The sequence below is a fragment of the Mustela putorius genome, unplaced genomic scaffold, assembly GCF_011764305.1.
Source record: "Mustela putorius furo isolate JIRA1106 unplaced genomic scaffold, ASM1176430v1.1 tig00000876_pilon_pilon_pilon, whole genome shotgun sequence".
NCBI classification, from domain to species: Eukaryota; Metazoa; Chordata; class Mammalia; order Carnivora; family Mustelidae; genus Mustela; species Mustela putorius.
Window position 1 is genome coordinate 5228225 of NW_025421506.1, and position 22662 is coordinate 5250886.

The 22662-nt window shown below is 47.7% G+C and overlaps 1 protein-coding gene across 6 annotated transcripts in view; it reads right to left on the reverse strand.

Annotated features, from left to right (window-relative positions):
• Window positions 1–3523: 3523 nt before the first annotated feature.
• The window catches only part of PTCH1 (patched 1), a 70487-nt gene continuing 51348 nt past the window's right edge, over window positions 3524–22662 (reverse strand). For all 6 annotated transcript variants that reach the window (XM_004777395.3, XM_045086110.1, XM_004777398.2 and 3 more), the window contains 9 exons: window positions 22492–22634; window positions 20284–20467; window positions 18580–18860; window positions 16734–16871; window positions 13756–13898; window positions 10136–10235; window positions 9368–9622; window positions 7163–7718; window positions 3524–6431 (listed from right to left, as the gene is read on the reverse strand). In XM_004777395.3, coding sequence (XP_004777452.1) covers window positions 7164–7718; window positions 9368–9622; window positions 10136–10235; window positions 13756–13898; window positions 16734–16871; window positions 18580–18860; window positions 20284–20467; window positions 22492–22634 — 1799 coding nt within the window. In that variant the 3' untranslated portion in view covers window positions 3524–6431; window position 7163. The remainder of the gene's footprint in view (window positions 6432–7162; window positions 7719–9367; window positions 9623–10135; window positions 10236–13755; window positions 13899–16733; window positions 16872–18579; window positions 18861–20283; window positions 20468–22491; window positions 22635–22662) is intronic.

Genomic DNA, 22662 nt, shown 5'->3' on the forward strand with positions numbered 1-22662 from the left:
TGGTCTTTTCCTAGTTTTGCTGGCAATTTGTCTATGTCCATGGTATCAGCCTCATTCTCTGGACATCTGAGCATGTGCCCTGTGACAGGAGAGCTGTTTCTCTCTCAGCCCTCAGCGGACCGCCTCCTGCTTTTCTCCCTTCCTGCCCCATCTTGCTTCTTGTCTTGCCGCAAAAGAGCCTATCACCAGGAGTCCACCTACTGCTGCCGCTGATTGAAATTTGTAATTACAAAGATTATCCTTTTGGCATCTTCATGTGGGCTTAAGGCTGCAATCCTCACCAGCCAGAACTTGCTCGTCAATGTCTCCTCCATCTGTGTGATTTTTCTCTTTATAAAAATAAAACCGGTTCTTGTCCACCACCCCCTTTTCCACGAGAATACAAGCTGTTGTCCATTGTGTACGAACATGCTGCTGTTGACAGAGGTATTTTCTGGGTTTGCTTTTGTGTGAACTCTTCTCTGGGTTTAGTTTTTGCCTCAGTGAGACCTAATATCATACTCCAGTGCCCTCGGTCTTAGGTCCTGCCTGGATGGGACACCAATGAATGAAGAGAACCCGCTCCAGGTAAAAGAAATGCAAAGGGGTTCAGTTGACTCTGAGGAAGATGAGGCTGTGTTTGCCTGTTTGAGCTACACTGCTCCCTGGGGTGTGTCTCATTGTCAGCGCAAAGTCTCCCTCTCAGTCGAAAGGCCCCATTCTCTTGGCCCCAAGAAAGGGAATTCCTAAAGGGTAGGCGGGAATCAAAGATCACCAAAACACACTGCCATGTAGAATGTCACGCCTGCTTTGGCCAGGCCAAGCTTGATTTGGATCATCTCTACTGCTCCCTTCTTTATGTAACAGAGAGCCCCAGGTCCCTCTGCTTTCCTGAGTTCTACCGAGTTCCTAAGAGATCGGAATGTTCCTTCAAGATCCCAAAGATGAAAGTTGTCATTTCCTGGAAGGGAGCCTTCGCAGAAAATGGCATCCACCACGCTCTCCATCTCGACAATGTGAACCATGAAGCAGATTTGTGTTTGAGGCGTATTCTCATTAGGCACAACCTTCATTAAAAGTGATTAAAACTTGGCAGATGTTCTTTCTGGATGATTAATAGGCCATCTCCACTTCTCCTTTTGGGAGGTCAGTTGCCAGTTACCAAAAATGAAACACCTGCCTTCACATCGACACGGCTGCTGCCCGAAATTTAGCAGCGTGCAGCATTCCCAAAGCTGTTAAATATGCCCATCGTGCCAAAAATAATGGGGCCTTGTGTTTACCTAAGTCCTGAATAAATATGGTGGATTTTGGGACACAAATCTGATTAAAAACTTCTCCCCAGGCCAACATGAAAAACTAAATTAGCTTACTTAGTTAGGTATATGTAATTTATAAAGAATATAAAATTGGATGGCAACGAACGGTCATTTTGGTGGTGTAAAACTCCTCTAAAAGAAAGCACCTCTCAATTTGAATTCCAATTAATGCAATTAATATTTTCCATGCTCAGTTTCAGGGGGCACCTACTCCCCATGACCAAGCGAGTGTTATGTGTGAAGTTCACCACCGACGGGTTTTAGGAACAGACTGTAGATTAGACCAGGAGAGAGGAGGATGAGGTTTTAAGACAGGAACCCCCGCTTAACACTTATGAACACTTATATAAACATCCATTAAGGAGGACATTGTATTACCTGAGCATCTTATTCAGTGTGGGGTCCACAGAGGTTCCCTCTGGGCCAAACCTCATCACAACCAGCACTGCTTTTGACCCTCAGAAGTATGCAAAGGACACATATTATCTTTAGTTTATATACAGATGAGGATATGGAAGCTCCAAGGTTTCAAGGGACAGGTCCAAGTCAGAGTGGGTCCCCTGCAGCCCTCTTAGCGGGAAGGGTGGACTGGGGTCTGGCCCGGAGTGACCATCCTCCCCTGCTTCTGAGGTCAGAAGCTCATGCCTTCCACTGGGATCCTGCCCCACAGCAGTGGCAGAGCACTGAAAAGGAATTCCCTTCTCTGGGTTCCCAGACACAAATGCTGTTGACAGGTCTCCACTCTTTCCCCTGGAGGAACATGTGTTTTTTGTGGAAAGACCAAACAGAGGAGTCGGCATATCTACGTTGTTTCCAGATCTGGCCTGCACTGGTTAAAATTATAGAGCTGCGGTCACATGCAGCAGGAAGGGGTTTAGGGGATCGTCGCTGCTGGTGCATCAGAACTACCAGGACAGCTGGTTAACGCACAGATTCCTGGGTCTCACTCCCAGGAGTCTGACTTAGTAGGTCTGGGGTGACCCTGAATATTCTGCTGTTCTAGAAAGCTTCTGAGGCACGCCAATGCTGCCAATCCATGAACCACACCTGAGGATCATTGGCCTACGGTAACCCTATCTTAAAATGGGTCTCTATCTCAAGGGCCAGTTAGTAAATCATCTTAGGCTCCATGGGCTGTAGAGCAGGTCACAACTATTCAACTCTGCCACTAGCTGGAAAGCAGTCACCATCTGTATGTCGCTGCTCATGTCCATCTTGTGAGAAAACTTGACAAGAACGGGAGGCCTGTGGACTGCAGTTTGCTGACCCCTCACCGGGTGTTTTGAATAATTTGGGTTTTGAGTTCCTCCCCACCACTCCTTGCTTTCCGGTGGGTATGATACTCCTGGTCTTATTTTTTCTCCACGGCTACGATGAAAATGAGATATAACCGAATCATAAACACCCAGAAAAAGCCATTCTGTATCAGGTTCAACCAGTACCACGTTGTCGGCTACCCTGAGTTAAGTATGGTACCTTCCTTTATTTGAATAATCATCACATTGGTCTTGATCAGTGTTTCCTCTAATTATTAGGCATCACATAAAAAAAAATAAGAATGTTAAGAGAGGACAAGGGGATCATTTTGAATGGTATTTAGGAACTTCCCTGGTGTCAGAAAATAAAAACCTAGAGTTCTTCTTATATTAAGAATGCTTCTGTGTGGGGCGCCTGGGTGGCTCAGTGGGTTAAGCCGCTGCCTTCGGCTCAGGTCATGATCTCAGGGTCCTGGGATCGGGCTCTCTGCTCAGCAGGGAACCTGCTTCCCTCTCTCTCTCTGCCTGCCTCTCTGTCTACTTGTGATTTCTGTCAAATAAATAAATAAAATCTTTAAAAAAAAAAAAAAAGAATGCTTCTGTGAGGGAGAACAAGAAAGCATTCTTTAGCAAGGTTCCTAAGACAAAACAATGAAGTTTTTGGTGGCCTGACATGCTAACCGCCTTTGTAAAACATTCTGTTAATACAATTAAAAAAACATTCTATGACTAGGGTTGCCTGGGTGGCTCAGTGAAGGGTCCAATTCTTGCTTTCTGCTCAAGTCATAACCTCAGGGTCCTGGGGTTGAGCCCCACATTGGGCTCCACACTCAGTGTGGAGTCTGCTTTTCCCTCTCCCTCTGCTCCTCCCCCTGCTTGCACATGTGTATACACACACACACTCTCTCTCACACTTTCAAATAACAAATAAATAAAATCTTCAAAAAAAAAATTCCATGAACGAAGACATAACCAACAAGTTATATTATTTTTTATTCATGTTAGAATTTCTATCAGTGTTTGAACATTAATATTTAGAGAGTTTGTACATTTTTGCCTTCCAAGGTTTAAAATGAGAACCACACTAGGTCACAAATGGTAACTAATACACATTTCACAATTGCATGAATATTTACTCGATCTCTCACTCTCTTAACACTGTTAAACATTTTCTTTTCCTTGCTGTACTTACAATGAAAAGTGTGCCCCACTCATGTCTCAGCAAAGTTCCAGACATTATGGATTCATCACATATAAATTCTTTAAAAATATACTTCTGTCAAAAGACTTGATGACTACTATGTACACTACAAAAATAAATTTTCATATAAATAAATTATATGGCATACTTTTATCTTTGTAATTGAAATGACACAAACCCATTTCTGCCAAAACTGGCAGATAATGAGACCCAGTTTGAATATTTATTTCCTTTAAACTCCTTACACTAACACCTACCATGAGTCTTTAATGAAAATGTTATATACTCTGAACTATTTAACATTAGTAAGCACTCTATACAAATAAAAATTCTGTTCAAAAGTAAAACATAGCTGTAATAGTGTTTCCAATAGAAATAAAATCCCTGCATTTTTTTGTTATAAACTGGCATGACAAATACTGTAGGAAAACATTCTTATGATACAAAATTATAAATATCAGCAAAGATTTTTTAAAAATTAAAACATCCAAATGAACAAACAAGACAGACAAAATAAAACTATTTTTAAAAAGAGAGAGCGAGAGAGAGAGAAATTCTGGCTGCCTGCCCGCCCCCGGGTTCTCCCTTTGCCAAAGTGACTGTGGGAGAAAGTTCTACACCGTGCAGAAAGCGGGGCCGTATGAGCTCTCATGCACCACACAAGCTGGGCTCAGGAAAGGAGCAAGGAGGGCGTGCCACGAACGAGAGAAGCAGACCTCAGAATTCTGCACCATCTCTCTCTTGAATGCAGGACTTAAGTTTTCTGAGCAGAGCTGGATATTAGGTGGACAGACAGTGTGGCTGACGGAGTCACTGGACAGTAGACGCGGGCCCCCTGAGGCCCCTGGCACGTGAACACACACACCTGGTGGCCACAGGGGGCTTCCAATGAGTATCTTACAGTTTTGTGGCAAGGTTTTGGGTCTGAGGTCAGTGTGCTGCTGGGTACTACCGGGAGCCCATTGCCTTCTGACTGAGTTTTTCTGTGGTGAACAGGAGGACACTGTGGGAGCTGCCACTGGCCTGCTCCCACAGAGCTGAGTCTGGGTACTGACCACCTCCCTGACACACACCTCAGAGCAAGACAACAGAAGCAAGACAGAAGCAAATCTTTAAAAATCACACCTGGTTGAGAGACCTGCCTCCGGACACGTTATTAAGTGGGGTGTATGGAATGAACATCTCTCTGTTCTAGGGTCAACATCCCGTTGAGGGAACACAAATGAGGCTGAGAGGAGGGACACAGTCTGTTGAGGGCGCGTGGGCCCATAATGGGAATATTCACACACCGAGAAGGATCCTTTGGAAGCTCCTAACCTGCAGAACTTCTGTCTCCACATCACCACACTGGAGGCTCACTATTTATTTTTCAAGAAGATACAAACAGACCCAGAAAGTCCCAGCCAACTGTGCAATTTAGGAAGAAGGGGGAGTTTAAATTGTAGGGACTCAAAACATCACTTCTGGGTTGACTGTGGTGAAAAACTAGAATCAACAGGTTTTTCTACTCATAGCAGGGTCATGGTCTCTGAAAGATTTCCAATCTGCCCTTACGTTTTTGAGGGTGCATGTATATGTATGTGCGTGTGCATGTGTGTGTGTCACGAGAGGTACAACGAAGGCTGCATAGTCTAGAGTATATGTTCATGGCCCAGCTGAGGCGCACCACTGAGCATGTTCTATAATAACGCTTTAATACCAATGAAGATGAGCGGATGTTAGCTCTAAACCCTGAGGTTCCACCGTCCACCACAACGATCCATGCACCGGAGCCCGTCTCCTCCGAGGCATGAATTGGGAGAGTCTGGATAGCAGCCAATGATCGCAAGAGAGCCCTGGGCCTGAAGGGAGTCCGGCGAAAGGGTAAGGCGACATTCAGGGCTAGCTTTCCGCCAGCACCAAGCAATAAAGACATCCTGACTCTTCCAGCTCAACTAGGGCAAAGCCCACTGAGGGTTACAAGACAGTGAAAAGAAACAAAAAGAGAAAAAAAAAATAAAATCACAGTACAGTACATTGGGAAACCACACACACGTTCACACACACATACACATACACACAGCCAAACGGAACCACATCCCACTACACCTGGAGAAGCCACCGGGGTCAGCGTACCTTCTTCATATCTGCTCATTAAACAACAAAATTATCACGCATAGCGTGTTTGAAAGTTAACAGTAACATTTCATACTACCACAGGGTTGTGATATGTAAATTTAAAATATTTTAAACAGAAACCTTTACAAAATAATCCTATTACATAAGCAATATTTGCATAGAATTATACAGGTAAATTATACAATATTTAAGCAGCAGCAACATATGCTGAAATTTAAGACTAAGTTAGGCTTGTTTGTGGCACAGAGACCCATGCACAAATCGGGAGGGGCCCTGCGGCGGCCTCCCCACCGCCCACTCTGGGGGTGGGGGTGGAGAGAGCCCAGATCGCACTACTGTACATCCGTTCCTTCGTATATTACATATGTGTACACCTCTTAAATATTTATAGAACTATTTCACAAAATAATACAATCGGTTACAGTAACGCGGAACTGCTCTCCCGGAGCGCACGCCTGTGGGACTCTAAGCGGTTCTCTTCAAGCAGTTCGGGGGTAGAGGGGGTTGGGGGGGTGGGGGACTTCCAATCTTTGGCCTCTGCTTCAGATTTTACTCACCCTTTAAAAGAGAAAAAAAAAAAAAAGTCAAACAAAGCCACTGGTGTATGAGTTTGTACTTAGCACCAAATCAAGGAAACTGGTCAATGGCACTAGAAATCAGCATAGGGTGCTGGGTGAGCGCAGGAGGGGCTCCTCAGGGTGGGTCATGAGCCCTTCCCCGATGTGAGGCTTAGGGTTCACTGAGCCGTGTATCAATCACAGCTGTCACGGGGCTTTAGAGAGATCGAAAGACAGGTGGAGGGGCACCTGGGTGGCTCAGTGGGTTGGGCCGCTGCCTTCGGCTCAGGTCATGATCTCGGGGTCCTTGGATCGAGTCCTGCATTGGGCTCTCTGCTCAGCGGGGAGCCTGCTTCCCTCTCTCTCACTCTCTGCCTGCCTCTCTGCCTACTTGTGATCTCTCTTTGTCAAATAAATAAATAAAAAAAAAAAAGAAAGGTGGAAGCCAGCTAGCATCCCCATGAACTTGCACTAATTCTCAACAGGTCTACAGCAAGGGAGAGACCCAGTTTGGGACTGGACCGGTTCCCCAAGGATGAAAGAGCTTGGATGTGGTGGAGACCAGGGGTCACCGGTGTTTGGTTTGGGCCACACCAATGCCCAGGGGCTCCCCGAGGGGGTGGCCTGAGAAGCCCCAAGGAGCTCTGCTTTCGGTCCCCACCCCCACACATCCCTCCACTGCTGCTGAGGGGCAGCGACTCTAGGGCCAACACCCACCCACCCTGCACCTACCTCAGTTGGAGCTGCTGCCCCGGGGCCTCTCCTCACATTCTACGTCCTGCAGCTCTATGACTTCCACCTTGGAATCCCTCCTCTCGCACCGGACGTTAAAAGGCACGTGGGGGTCCTCAAATAGCCCGTACTCAGTCTCGGGGTAGTCCCCGTAGCCCGGGCACAGTCCCCCTCGGGGGTTCCACGTGGAGCCGGGCCCGGGGGCGGGCGGGGGGTGCACGGCCACAGTCACGGACGCCGAGGCCGTCACAGTGGTGATGGGCTGGCAGTAGCTGGGCGCCGAGCTGCCCATGGCAGTGAACGCTGGGTGCCGAGGGTTGTTCGAACGGGCTCCCCGGGGGCCCGCACGGTCCCTATTGCTAGGGCCAGAATGCCCGTCAGTAGAAATTTCGAAAGCGTCTCTGCGCGGTCTGTAGGGGGGTGGCCGCAGGCCTTCTCTGGGGGGTTCCCTCCGGGGCTGCTGGCTTGGTCGTCCAGGAGGCAAAGGCTCTGTGTCCAGGGGGGGTTGCTGGCGAGGGTTTGAGGGTGGGTGATGTCTTGCTTCAGGATGGACCACCTGCAGAGAGTGAGGGCAGGTTAAAACAGGAGGGACGCCAGCCCCGGGCGGGGCGTCGCCCCTCACTGCGCCCCGCCTTCCCTTCTTGGCTCTGTCTCCTGCCGGCCACCCACACACAGCTCTTCACCAAGTGCTCAGTCAACCCCACAAATGGCTGGAAGAGGCCCCCCGGGAGCCAGCGGGGCCTTCCACCCACAAAAGAAAAACTTGTTCTTTTAGAACCTCCCCAACGTGGCAGAGGAGGGCCTTATTTGGAGCCTGGGTCTAGGCTTTCTCTAGCGCAGCTGGCTGGGCACACGTGGCTGTGGCCCCTAAATGCAGGGCTGTGGTCACAGAGTCCCCGCACTGCCTCCCTCCTGCTGTTTGAGCCCCACCCTGCGCTGTAGGTCCAATCCCAAGCTCCTTCTCTTGGAAAACTGCTAAGTATCTGGCTCTGGCTCACCCCAGCGCTGCATGCTGGCAGGATGTCGATGCCTACACCGTTGACTACGGCAGCCACTAGGAACACGGGGCTCTTTGCCCTTAACTGAACACAAATTCCAAATGCAGTTCCTTCGTTGCACCAGCCACATTTCAAGGGCTAAACAGCCACATGTAATCAGTGGCTACTACACGGGCGAGCACAGAGGGAGCATTTCCATCATCGCGGAAAGTTCTATGGGGCAGCGCTGCTCTGTCCGGTTGTTAGGAATCTGGTTTCTGGGTCTCTATACAAAGCGTGGAGCAACACAGTGGCCACATCAATCAAAAGGACCGTGACCAACTTCAAAGTCGTTCAGCTTGTACCTATTTTTAGGCTCCTGCTGAACCAAACCAGATTCACACTGCAGCTCAGCAGGCATCGTCACGGGGGGTAAGAGGAGGAAAATTTAGGTTATTTGGTCGGCCTCTCTCTCTTTCATGCGAGGGCTGCTCTGGCCTGGGACTGGAATACCCATTTCCTGGAGGGACAGCAGGAGGCCCTCAGTTGGAGCAACACGAGTCTTAGAACCTTCCTCAACCTTCCTAGGGTTTTATGTACTATGCTCTAGGCCTGGGTGGGGGTGGGGGTGGGGGGGGTGGGGGGGTGCTGAGTACTTCCCCAGGAGCAGAGAGAGTGCAGGACATGGCTGGGGCTCTCGGAGTCTTTGAGAAGCCCGGGCTGCTCATGGCTTTCCCAAAGGCTAAGCTTCCCACTTCTAGTAAAGTCTTAGACATCAACAATTGAAATCATTTTGTACTGGGGGATTTAAAGGTAACAGAAGTGGGAGGGGAAAAAAAATCACTGTTGGCAATAAAAATACCACTACGTTTTAAAAAAGTATTATTCTAAAATGACGTGCAGCTAAAAAAAAAAAAACAAAAAACAAAAAACAAGCAGCAGCAGGAAGGCAGGCTTTCCCTCTGAGCCTCAAGCTCCAAGTGTGCTACGCCTGAGTAAGATACATGCCAACGCTTCTCAACGCTGGGGATACTGGTCCCCGCCCTTTGCAATCCCTAGGACACCCAAACACAAGGAATGAACGTTTTTATAGTTTCAGAGGCAAATCTTGGCAATTTCATATGATTCTACATAATCTTTACTTTATTTTAAAATCCTATCTGTCTGGGATTTTGCTGTTCACAGGAGATGGGGCTACCCCTACCCCCACCCTGTCAGGGTGACTTACAGTGGAGCGGGCAAAGACAGGGTTTTCTGTGGCTTCCACGATCACTTGGTGGGCAGGGCCTCCGGTGCCCTGCTGGGCCTCGTAGTGCCGAAGCTCTTCACTGATGCCCGACACCGTCGTCTGAGAACTGTACTCCGAGTCAGAGGAATCAGACCCATTGTTTGCATGACCGGGGGGCACGGCAAAGCGGACCACGCTGGGGGGTGGCTCGGGGGAAGGGGTGGGCAGTCGGTTCAGCCCGTTGGCTGGAGACACCTGTTTAAGGAGATTCCATATCAGAAGGGTTATCATCCATTTACTGCTGGTCACACTCAGACTGCAAAGCACTGTATGGCTCAGTGGCCTCTGTACCCGTCCCCCTATGGCCCGGCCTCTCCCACGGCCCTGTCTCACCTCCCCCACTCTGCCCCTCGACAGCTGGGGGCCCAAGATCCAGCCTCTGCTCTTACGCCTTGGAAAAGGCAGGCTGTGACCTTTTTACTTATTTTCAAGCCCAGATATTCATCTTGGGTGTTAGCTGCTTCATGGATACAGAACTACAAGACTCAGACCGCCAATCACTTGGTTTAAGACACTGAAACAAAACAAGTACGACATCCCCCCAACTATTACATTGAAGAGAAAAAAGCCATAGTCGTGGAAATGTTTACTGAAAAAGCAGATAGTAATGTTGAGATACCTTAAATATCTAAATTCACAGGGACCCTGGGACAAACAGCTTTCAGGTGGCCTTAGGGGTGTATGTTATAGCCTGGTATGATTACTGACCTCGGGGTATGGTCCGAAGAAGGACAGAAGGACTGGGAGCAAAACCAGCCCGTTGAGAACACCCAGGATTGTTAGGATTGCCAGAACAGCAAAGAAATACCTTGAAGATAAAAGGGAAACAGGAACATTCACTGTGGCAAAAGTAAATGAAGCCAGGCTTCATATGCCCAAATATTACGTAGCACATCAAAACACAAAATCAACGAAGCCCACACGGTTGCAAAGGCTGTTACAAATCTGTGGTTCAAATTCAGCACGAGATTAGGTTTTTTCCTCTTTTGCTTTCCTTTTTTTTTACCTTGTGACTCTCGAGGACTACATTCCACAACCCAAAGTGTTAGTTTGTGAAGGGACGAGAGAAAAATTAGTTTGTTAATTTGCTGAAATCTCCTGGCATGTAATGTTATTTATGAATGTGTTACACAAACACAAAAATATGGAATGTGAGCTGAATGGCTGAGCAGATTGGAAGCACAAACACAATGCAGAGGGGGCCCTGTCCGTGAAAACCCAGCAGAAGCAAACAAATGAAGTGAAGGGTGTAGAATTTAAACAATTTAGCTCAGGAGGAAAAGCAGCCCACTTCTGCAGGCAGCTAATCCACTGTGAAATGCTTCTGCATCTTAGAGCAGAATCTCTAATTAAGTCTCCAGCGTATCAGGTAAGGCTTTCCCTGGGCTTTCATTAATCACAACTTTCTGCCGAGAATTCTGTGAGTTCCAGTTTTACCAAACGGCTCCGATTGCAACCTTTTTAGAACACAAGAACCAGCTTTCTGCAAAAGAAAGCGCTGCCCATTCTGTGGTTGCTGGGGCATTTGCGGGGGAGGGCGGCCCACAATGAGGGGGCTGCTCTGTGGGCCAATCTTTTGTTGAACAATTTAGCATCTCTGAATACTCTTGTTTTGCGTCAGCCAATTCAAACATAAAGGCCTCAGCACCATGAAGAAGAGGAGAGTGCGCAAGTGGCCCTGCTTTCCCACCATTGAGGGCTAAGGTCTGGGATCCTTCATGAATACCAAGGTAAACCTGTCAGCTCGGGAGAGCGGCTGGCCGAGGCTGCGCCCAGCTGGAGGGAGTGGGCTCCACTCTAGTGTACGTTTTCTGGAACTAACAGTGTCTAGGGCAGCTCTGCTGGAAGGAGGCTGTGGTAGGGGAGAGCTCAGGATGTTCCGGGAAGGGGTGGGGGCAAGCTATCTATCTGTTAATGGTCCTCTTGATCATAAAACAGAACAGGCACCCAACTTCGCCATGACTCTGTATGTTTCGACATTAGATGAAAGGAGTGAGAATCCCTATAAAAATACAAATACCTCGCAGCTATTGTAAACACTAGAAACTTCTGAGCTGCATTAGTAAAAAGCAAGCCGCCAAAGTCTTGCTCTAACGTAAACTGCTGGAACTTCAGGCTGAAGCATGGCTCAGCGGCAGCATTACAACACTTGCATCCCATCCATCTAACTGTAGCATAAACAGACCAATTAGATTTCTGACGGCTTAGCGTATACAATGTCTGCTCATGCAGTTGACCTCAGTGAGGGCTTTATCAGGTTAATCCATCCAGTTCTAGAAAATGGGAAGCCCTTTTAAAGTGATCGAAACAAGAACCCTGATATCTCTGGGAGAGAACAGGGAGCCAGGGGTTAGATGAGAGCCAGGACTCTGCCCTCCATCCTGGTGCCCAGCTGGTTGCTGGGATTCTGGCAAAGAGCCCCTCTGTGGCTCAATGGGCATCTCCACAAGGCTGAGTGGGATCCTCGGAGATCTCATCCTGCCCAGAGCGTCCCATGCTTCTGAGATGCCTGTGAACTCCCTCTCCCCCCACTGCAGACTGTAAGCCACATGGAGGGGGATAGGGTCCACATTACTCGCTGCTGTGTACAATGGCGCTTATGAGGTGCTTGGTACATTGTGTCCAGGGAAAGGTCACGCAAAAGAGACTCTCCTTGACACAGGGGTTTTGTGCCATAAAGAAACACCTATTAATGTCCAAATATGGGTAAGCTAAGGAAATAAAGGAAAAGCCAAAGTCAAGTTAAGAGCTGAAAATAAAACTCTGGCCAAAAGCTTGATCTAATTTAGGCATACATCTACCTGGTATTGGCAAACAAGAATGTACTAATTGACTTGTGAGCTGATTAACAGTGTTGTGCTGAGCAGACCAGCAGCATGGGTATCACCTGGGAGCTGGCTGGAAATGCAAACTTCAGCTCCACAGCCTCCCTGCCCCCCCAGTGAAATCCGAGTCTGCAGAGCCTCGGGTGAATCACAAGCTTGTTGCGGTCTGAGGAGTTTGGGTCCGCACTGTGATCATGGGCCTACCTCTCCACTGGCACGCACTGACTACACCAAGGGAATGCTGGGCCTCCTTCGGGGAAGGCTTAGTCTCTGCTGCCCAACTGCCCAGTGGGGTAGGCCACAGAGCCACGGGATCCTGATCTGGCTTCTGCAACAAGGGAACTTGGACTGAAACTCAAAACCCTCTTCTTTTCACTTGAAAACACGAGACCTATCACAGGCCCACACAGCGAGAAAGTCTGTTTAGATTCTCCCTCCAGATTCCTAAAGCATCCCAACCCAGACAGTCACGTCTCATGTTTAGTTCTGCTTTAGCACGGTTCTAATCCCGGACTGTCTTCCTATGGATGGTTCTGCCCTTGCCTGTCCACGGAGCAGCAGCAGCGTTCCACCCAGGAGTAGCTATTTCCCAAAACCACAGGGGCTGTTGGGAGCAGAGAAGGGTCCTTCCCTGCAGAAGGCAAATTTGTTCCCCTTTTCTACGTTGCGAACTCATACTCTTCATAAAGCCCCCAGAAACTGCTTGCCTAGGGATCCAAAAAGAAGGATCCAAACTAGGTCTGGATTTCCGACATTGGACACCGAAGTTACACATTTACTGCTCCCTAGATCTTACTTAGAACTTGAATGTGAAGTCTGGGTGTGCAACCTTTGCTTCTTAGAAGAAAATGTAGGTGATAATTTTAGTTATCTTAGAAAAGTTAGAAAAGTTTTCTTTTCTATCATTTTGAAAGAAGTCAGGAAGAAGAAAAGTTAGAAGTTAGTTAAAAGTTAAGTTAGAAGAAAAGTTAAGAAGAAAAGTTAGAAAATGTAGGTGATAATTTTAGTTATCTTAGAAAACTTAGAAAAGTTTTCTTTTCTATCATTTTGAAAGAAGAGTGAAGGTCAAACTCAGTCAGTGGAGGGGAACCAAGGTCAGAATTTGGGGGTACTGGGCGGTACCCTGGCTTCACGCTGTGGAACTCTGCTGCTTGTCACACTCTCCATCTCTCCTCCCCAAGATGTTCCCTAAGACGGCTCTAGAAGAGAGCTTGTCCTTCTACCTCCGCACAGATCTCTGAGTTAAGAAACTCAGCAGAAGAGGAGTCACGGACCATGGTGATCATTTCACAGTGAATTCGTAGGGCACCACATCGTGCTGTATACCTTAAAAAATATATGATTTTTTACTTGTCAATACACCTCAATACATCTGGGGGAGAAAGAGTAGAGTCATAATGAAGACGTGCTGCTATCCACAGGGCACAGAAAGGAATATGCAACGGAGATCGTAAAGATGATAGACATTCTTGGAAATTAAGAACCGTTTCCCCTCCTGCTTACCTGACAATGAAATCGAACTCCGATCCTGCAAGCATCAGCACTCCCAGCAGAGTAGAAACAGCGCCATCTAGGACAGGTGCGAACATGTGCTCTAGGGCGAGCACGGCCCTGCGGTTCTTATCGCCAATGGCCGTTAGAAAGGCCTGTGCAAGGAGAAGAGGCGGGATGAGCAGGTTCCCGGACCGAGTGCGGTCCCTGGGCAGCTCTGTCCAACACACTACGAGCTGTCTTACTCGGACTGTGCAGACCTTCTCACACCTTCCTTTCTAGCTCCTGAAATATTTAACCTGGGGTGCTCAAGTACTAAATCTGGGCTTATGCTTAAGTGGCCTGCTCGTGATACTGTCATGTTTGGCGTTGATATAAATCTTGAACCACCACCAAAAAAGACAGCAAGCATATTTACTTTAAATTAAAAACCAAACCAAAACTATACCAACAAGAGCAAAATGTCCCCTTCTTTTCACTATTGCTCCCTGGGAGTTTCTTCCCCAACCCTGCGATCCCACGGCTTTTGCATGGGAGGCCCACGGTGTGAAGATGATAGCACCCTTCCTGACTTTGTGGGAGGTCAAGATCTTTCTTCCAAGTGGGCTTAGTTGAGAGGCATGTGCAACTGGGTGCACAGGCTGATGCAGGGTTCAAACTAATGGGTCTGTTGTACTTCTAAGTACCACGGAAGTCTCACAAGAAAAAATACAGGACTCAAAATTCACATCACGCCTGTTCTAACTCCGTGTGGTCATATCACCCCTTCCTTCACTTCCCAAAGCCCCACTAGTGACGAATACTACCGATGCCAATGGCAACATTACAGAGTAAGCCCCAGCGAATCGGACTGTTGGCTTGAAAGGGTGACCATTTTGATGGGAGTCAGTTCCTGTCATACTCTGCCTTGCCCTCCGGGGGCGGGCCCTGACAGGAGCTGGCACAAGTCCTTTCTCTGCCTGAAAGGGATATGCTTTCTCTGCAGACCATAGCTCCAGAAAACCAAGGCCTATCACACATCGGGTGCACTCCTATTCCTTGTGTTGCTTCTGGAAGAACACTACTAGGTTGTTCTCTTGAACAGATGAAGAAAGAAAAGCATACAAAAATGTGCTATGAGTTTCTGTACCTTTCTCTAAAGTACATTTTCTCTAAAAAATACACATGCTTTCCGAGGGTGGGGAAGGGTATCGGGTCAACAGAATTGCCTTTCTGACTTGGGAGGAAAGCAACAAGACAGTGTGGAACCATGTTACTCTGTGCCATACTTGGGCCATGAGGCTGTAAGAGCTAAATAGGGTTTTATCATCTCTCACCCAACTTACACTGTGGGAATAGTGAACTGACAGGAACCCACTGATTCCTTGAAGAGAGTTCTTCACCAACCTTATTCCATCATTTTATAAACCTTGAAAGAGCAGCACCTGCCTGCTTTCAATAGACCTTCACACAGAGGCTGGGTGAGAACAGCACATCCTGCATGTGATGGTCTCATGATGAAGATGTGGGCTATAAGCATTTAGCAGGGGTGACTGCTCACGAAGCCAAGCTGCCTCTTGAGCTTCCTTAAATTCTTGGAATTAAACCTTGCACGAATGGTGGAAGCATTCCTTAATTGCTTAGCCAGCACTGGTGTGTGCATGTACGTTCATGTCACTGCAGGTATAAGGCCCACGGTGCCACCACAGGTTGCACTTCTCATTTCCACTGTAAAAACCTGTTCTAGAACATTCTTGTTTGCCATGCTAGCTATCCCCCCAAAAAATGGTTTTCCTTTGCATCAGAATAAAATGACCAGGTGGATTCTTAACTCTTATGTCAAGTTTTCTCCTTTTTGAAGAAATGATATTAAGAATTAATTATGTTCTAAGCTGTAGGCTGGTGGGCTCTTCCTTTAAAAAAAATCCCCTCTCCCTCCTCCTGGCTCAATGGAGGAAAAGAATTTGGATAGGTTCAAAATTTAGAGAATATTGCTTCTAAATTATCAGCTTTTTGTTGAAAATGGGACAACCTCAACAAAACATTCCTTCTGGAACCCCGAAGTTTACAGTCTCTAAACTGCATAAGAAGGCTCCTGAAAGATTCCTCGCGGAGAAACTGGAAGGCACAACACAGAGCCTATGTGTAAATCCACGCATGTGCAGACATGCATATGCCATGTGCTAAGCCCCAGGAAAATCAATACTAGTAACCAAAAAGGCAAGGCTAAAAGTATTTGGCCCAGGCTCAGTGCTAGGTGTCCTACCTAGGGCATTCCAAACATCAGTATTTCTTCAGTCAATAAATGTTTATTGAGTGCCTAACAATAACCCCAAAGACTAAGGTTATAAGCACGAGTGTGGACAGAATGTAAGTCACACACAGCTAGGAGATTTTGGAATAAACTCCTGATAAATGTACACGATGGGCTTGTCTCTGGGTTTAAAGACTCCTCCTGATGTTTAACTTCCTCCAACAAACTGTGCACAGGACTGGACACAGAGAAGAGGGCGGCACATTCTGTTGAGAGCAACTCTGGTCCTCTGACTTTTTCTTCTCTCATGAATTTGGAGGCAGGGAGGTTGAAGGAGCTGGGTGGGCTTAGCAGGAAGAACCAGTTCCTCTGCCCCACTGGCTCCCGGCTCTGTCCTCGGCTGCTGGCAGGCCCCACCTTGCCTGTGAGTGTGGTCTCACTTGATCTCTGCTGTAGAACTGTACTTTTACAAACTGCGTGAGCATTTGTGTGCTCACACATGTTCATACCATCTAACTTAGGAACAAGGTTGACAACTTACAGACCTGTCATGACACTAAGGTCACCAAATAAGCACCATCCTTCCTGGTCCCCTGCTGACCCCAAGAGGGAAGCCTCCTCACTAAGCCCGTAGTAGTAGTACGTGTGTTCCTTGGTGTTGGAGAAAAACAAAAAGGTCCCTGACCTGGAGACTACCAAAGCTAAAGGAACAGATGTTGCCTTTCCATCAAGTTATTGATGAAGAGGTCTCCCATACCAGAGCAACGTGAACGGTGAACTCCACTCCAATGCCAACGGAAGCGATCAGGATGACCACGGGCACGGCGCTCAGCTTGATCCCAATGAGGCCCATCATGCCAAAGAGCTCGACCGTCATCAGAGCCAGGACTGTCACCTTTAGAAAGACGCAGGGGATGAGTGGATGGGCACAAACACTCCAAGCGCTGACAGCAGGGGAGGGGGTCCCTCCAGATCAAGAGTAGAGAAAACACCTGGGACCCAAATATAATGAACACGCTGACTCGCTTTCACTCTGGGCACCTGTCTTTACTTTCTAATTCACCATGTCGCTGCTGGTGGGATAGCTGCTTTGGGCCAGCAGCCTGTTTAAGGAGTACAGAAAGGCAAAGCTTAATATTACTACCGCAAGCTGTTTTTCCAATATATCTGTTCTAGAAAGCAAAAAGTACATAAAAAAAAAAATCCACAACTATTCCCTTTGAGTCATCTAAGAATTACACAAACACGGACTGGTCACTAGGTACAAGTTTAATATACTTTAAACCAAGGTGTTTCCTTCTGTTTTGATAGTAATCATCAGAAACTGTCCTTGAATTTACAAGAGAATTGAAACCTGCAGAGTTTTTGGTTGCCTGCCTCCATCCTAAAGAAAGCAGATAGGACGGGTGAATCAAAGTTCTTTCTTTGACGTAAAGGCAGCTCTGCTTTTGTTCAGAGAGTGCATGGGTTAAGAGAGGATGCAGCGGGAGAAAGGGGACTTCTGGTCAGCTGACATGGGTCAGGTTACAGGCGCCTTCACTTTGAAGAAGTAAGGAGCAAGACGGGTGGACGGAGCAGACAGCTCAACCCAAGGAAAAGTCCTGTTTGCCTTCCATCGGCCTTGTAAACATTTGCGCAGAGATGGAAAGAAAATCTGCAAGGTAGCCTATGGAGTTTCTTGGGCCAAAGGGGAGAAAACACAAATGAAACAGTAAACTTCCTACAGATGGAAGAGAAGGAGTGAATGAGCTTTCCAGATCGGGGGTGGGGCAGTGGACAGCGGTGTCAGGGAAGTCCAGAAACAGTTCCCTTTGCTTTCTTTTAAGAACCTAATGAAAGATGGACGACATCAGTGACTTAAGTACCATGAAAACCCCTACAGACTAAACATTTACCTTTTAACATACCTGCTGCACAGACGTATGGTGCAGAAATGAGACCTGGTCTCTGTTTTTATAATTGTGGCATTTTGAAGGCTATACCACAGTTCGTGGAATTTAAACACTGCCATGATTTTATTAGACTCCACATGAAACTTACTTCAGATCTGGGAGAATTATACTTGGAAAAAGGATGCCAAAAACTCGGCTAGTAATACTGGTTCATCAATGTCCTTCAAGCTTTAAAACACACACAACACACAAAACCATCTCAAAAACCATTTTACCCATAGACCACTATCCTAACTTCTCTAATTACCTCCTCCACCCCTTTTCTAGAAGAATCTTCTCTATGTTAGGTCTGGGATGTAGTCACAAGAGGACCCTTTAAGTTAAAAAAAAAATTAGTTACATTTGTATTTAATAAATGCTCAGAGTGTTTGTGTTTAATAAATGCTCAGAGGGGTTATAGACAACGTGTTTTAAAACTTCCCTGTCTTTACACAGACAGTTGAAAGCTATAGGACAAGGAACACAAGATAAAGGCCATTAACGGCTCTACCTGGCCATGAACCTTGCCACCTCCTGCAGTATAAATATAGCAAGGGTGATGCAATCTATACCCTCCTCCAGAGGCCCAGACATAAACACAGCTTCCCGGCTGCAGCAAGAGCTAGGCCAAAAGGAATCTGACTTCCACAAAAACCCTGCGAATGAACTCACAATGATCCCGGCCGTCCAGGGGTTCAGGAGGAAGACAGCACACACCAGGAACGTGCAGGCCAGCACCACGCTGATGGATAGCAGGAGCCAGTGGCGGAGGCCGATGTACTGCTCCCAGAAGAGGAAGGGGTAGCCGTTGGGGTAGCTGGAGAGCCCCAGGCTCGTGTAGTTGTTGCAGATGGTTCTGACCTTTTCAATGGCTTCCACGAAGTCTGAGGTGTCCCGCAAGCCGTTGAGGTAGAAAGGGAACTGAGCGTATTCGATGGGCTCTGCTGCTGGGACTGGACAGGGAGACAGCGGGAAGAGGCCACAGCTGAAGGCTCAGGGCAACGGGACAGAGGCGAAGGGGCGTGACTTGGGTATCGGGGAGCCACTACACGCCCCAGGGCCGGCCCTCCCAGACCCACAGCGCGCTGCTCTGGGATGACCAGAGCAGGGACTCTGCCACCAAGTTCCCTGACTGTGCTTCTTTCAATGTGAAGCACAGACTGTCCCAGGACAGCCTTTGGGTACTTACAATCTTAATCTCTGGTTTAAAAGCGTTTTAAGCAATGATCAACATTTGACTTTTTTCCAGTGGGGGAGGGGAGGAACCTGGGGCCTGTGTATTTATTTAAACTTTGATTTTAATCTAGAAGCAGTCACTTTTGTGATGGGTCTAAACAAGAATTCAACGGGGGAGCATTTTTTGTTTGACTGACACAAGGGAAAATACTAAGTTCAAACTGTTTTCCTCAATCACTTACCAGAACAAAATAACTCGAAAGTCATGCTTTCCTGCGAAAAATGCTTAACTTTCTTATCCTTTTAGTGATCTAACACACTTAAACCTTCCATGCTTCTTTTTTAATGCAATGCTAAGTCTTCAGCAGCAGGGGAAGAAATCCTCACACAACAAGCATTTAGTTACTGCCGTTGTGTGTTCCAGACCCTTTGGGGTCATTCAGTTGACTTGCTAAACATGATTTGCCCTATTATAATCTCAACTATAAATTTTCATTAAGACAAGCCTTGGCTGCTTGCCACAAGGCTCTGGGGTTTAGATACAGAGAAGCACAACCCACTTCCTCTCCGGCCACGTTTGCAAAGGGACCCGTCTTCTTTGTCACGTCCTCCCTCGGCTTCCTCTCCAAGGTGGAAGCTACTAATATCTCTAACATCAATGCAAATTAAATCCATACCAGACCACCTTTCAAAGTCAGGGCTGAGACGAGAAAGGAAGAGGACGCTGCTGTATACAGGCTATTCTGCTCGGGTTTAAACAGCTTTGACAGAGTACAGGTGCTTGGTGGCTTACAGGAATGACCCAACTTGCCAGAAATTCCTTCAACACCAGAGTTGACAAAGCTAAGATAAACATATAATCCCCAGCGATAAAACTCTGCAATAGTAAAATAACACTCGACCTGGAGGCGTCCCCAGCTTTCACATGGAACAGCTGGCATGAAAGAGAGCTGCCTGGTGGGCGTCCTGGGGTGAAAGCTACAAGCAGAGATTAGGGACTCTCATTTCCCAACGTGATAGAGCACGGGTTGTATTCCATTACACATCCTCATCTGTCTCCCAGAGTTTTCAACTCAAAGAAATATATTGTTCTGTTTACACTTTTGAACCCTGGGTAGCGTCAGCAGACGAGGGCCATGGCCGAGCTGGGGAGAACAGGGCGAGGCCCCACGTGGCAGGCCCCCACGGAGGGCTACTTACTTCTGAGTCTGGTTTCGGGCATGTAGTCGGCTTTGTCGTGCACCCACTCGGGACGGTGAGGCCGGATGTTGGCCTGGGACGCGGCGTACGCCACGGGATCGTTGCTGACCCAAGCGGTCAGGTAGATGTAGAACGCGCTGGGGTTGATGATGCCGTCTGCGTCCACCAGGCGCCGTTTGGTCAACTGCAAAATGGGAAGCAGACGGTGTTTCACAATGGGGCCGGGGAAACACACTCCTGTCTGGAGGTAGAAGGAAAAGCAGAGCCCTACACCAGCATCTGCAACACAGCCGAGGATGCCCCCTCTTTGAACATACAAGTAATTCCCGTCAGAACACCTTTGGTTTCTTTCAAAATGCACTTATCAGAGGATGCCATACTCGGTGTGTTTGTAACGCACACACAGTTCCGCAGATGGTCCGGGGATTGACGGAACCAATTAAATCTGAATGCTAAAAGACTGTCTGCAGCCAAGGCAGAGAATGAACAATCTGGAGAAACATATTTATAGGAGGGGAAGGGGGTAAAAAAAACCTGGCAAGAATCCCCATACACGTCTGTGTGCAGTTAACCTCTGCTGTTAACACTGAAGGAAATGCCACCCAGTAAATGGAGGAGAGCTATAAAAATAAAACAACATCTGTATAAATTTTGCTAACACTAGCCTCCTATGACCTGTGTATTCACAAAATGCCCATCGCCAGAAAGTGGAAGGGATTGGTGCATAGCCACGGTCCTCTGGGTACCCCGATTTTGGAGAGAGGAGGTCCCACTCCACACAGCCCATCCCAGGCCATGGAATACTACGCTCCCTCTACCTAAAGTAGGTCTTGGGGCTCTGCTTAGGTGCAAACACTGTGAGACACACACACACACACACACACACACACACGCACATCCACACACACTCATCCACAGAAATATATTTTTCCTGTTTACTTTAGATTCAGGCCTGACTCCAGTGCTTTTGGCCTTCTCAACAAAATGAGAAACACCAGTGACAGCAGTTAATAGAGAAAGAGTAAAGGAAGAAAGAGTCGAGTGACAAAACGAAATTTCAGGGGTCTGGATTCAATTAATCCCCAGGATATGGAACAACTGCATGTCTTCAAGCCGTCTCTGGAATTACAGCGCACAGCTCGTGGCCTCCGTGCATGTAGCATGCTTTTCTCCCTCCCAGGTGCAGGAAGTGATATCCAGGGGCCGGGCCCAATCCCGTTTGTTCCACGGTGTCCCTGGTCCCCGACGCCTGGCCCAGCCACCGTGCATCCCCGTGCTCTCTCTCCCACAGGCTCCTCTGCCTACATCCTTGTCAAACCTGACAGCCTGCTGCACGGGGCCATAAAGCACCAAGTTCACACTCCATAATAACTCTGAACAATGTACTTTGTAAATCTGTCACCTTTAATGCCAACAAAAAAGGGGAGACAATAAACAGAGCTGCTGGGAAGATCATTAGCATGACGGTTTTCTGCCTGAGGGGGAAGCAAGTAAGCTATGAGCCGGTAGTAGTGTTGGACTCTGAAGGGTCCAAACATGCTCCCCAACATGCCTGAGGAATCAAAAGGGATACGCTGGAATCTGAGCATCACAGCGAAGATGCAAGTGCAGTCGGAGATTATGATTACAAAAAAGAAACAGCTCTTGTTACCTAGGGGAGTGAGCAGAATGGCAAGGGCACTCAGGTTCCAAGGACTGGCATTTCTGTTTGCCCCACTCATGACAGAGCCGTCTGTCTGTCCTCCTTCTCCACCTGCTGGGCCAGGGGGACCCCAAGGAATTGAAGGCAACCAAACCTCCCATCCTTCTAGTAACCTCTCTGATCCATCCACCCTAAATTCTGCTCATTCAAGTGACTGTTACCATCCTTCCAAGTTTGAAGAGAGTCAACACCAACATGGTAATGAGTACTGGAATTCAAAAGAGAACAGTACAACCCAGCATTTCTAGTATCTGAGAGAGCCTGTCCTGCCCCAAGGGTTCTTAGGGGGAACAAAGGCCCCACATGGTGATCCACATGTCCCCACTTGACAGAGGAGCAGACTGAGGCACTCAGTTAGCTGATGGGATGAAATGAATCAGAGCCAACTCCATATTCTCCCAGCCCTTGGTGCCTCGGGTCTCTAGAGGGCACAGGATGGGCAGGCAGGTGTTCTCTGCTCAATGATGCCACAGGAGCTTCCAGGGTGTAGGGGGCGGGGAGAGTACCTGGCTGATGTCAATGGGTTTATCACGGCTGCCAGTCTGCACCAGGAGTTTGTAGGCAAGGACCCCATCATCCGATCCATTTTTGTAATTGTTTGGCATGATTTTCCCAGTTTCCCAGTCACTGTCAAATGCATCCTGAAGTCCTAGAAAAGGCAAATGTATACAATGTAT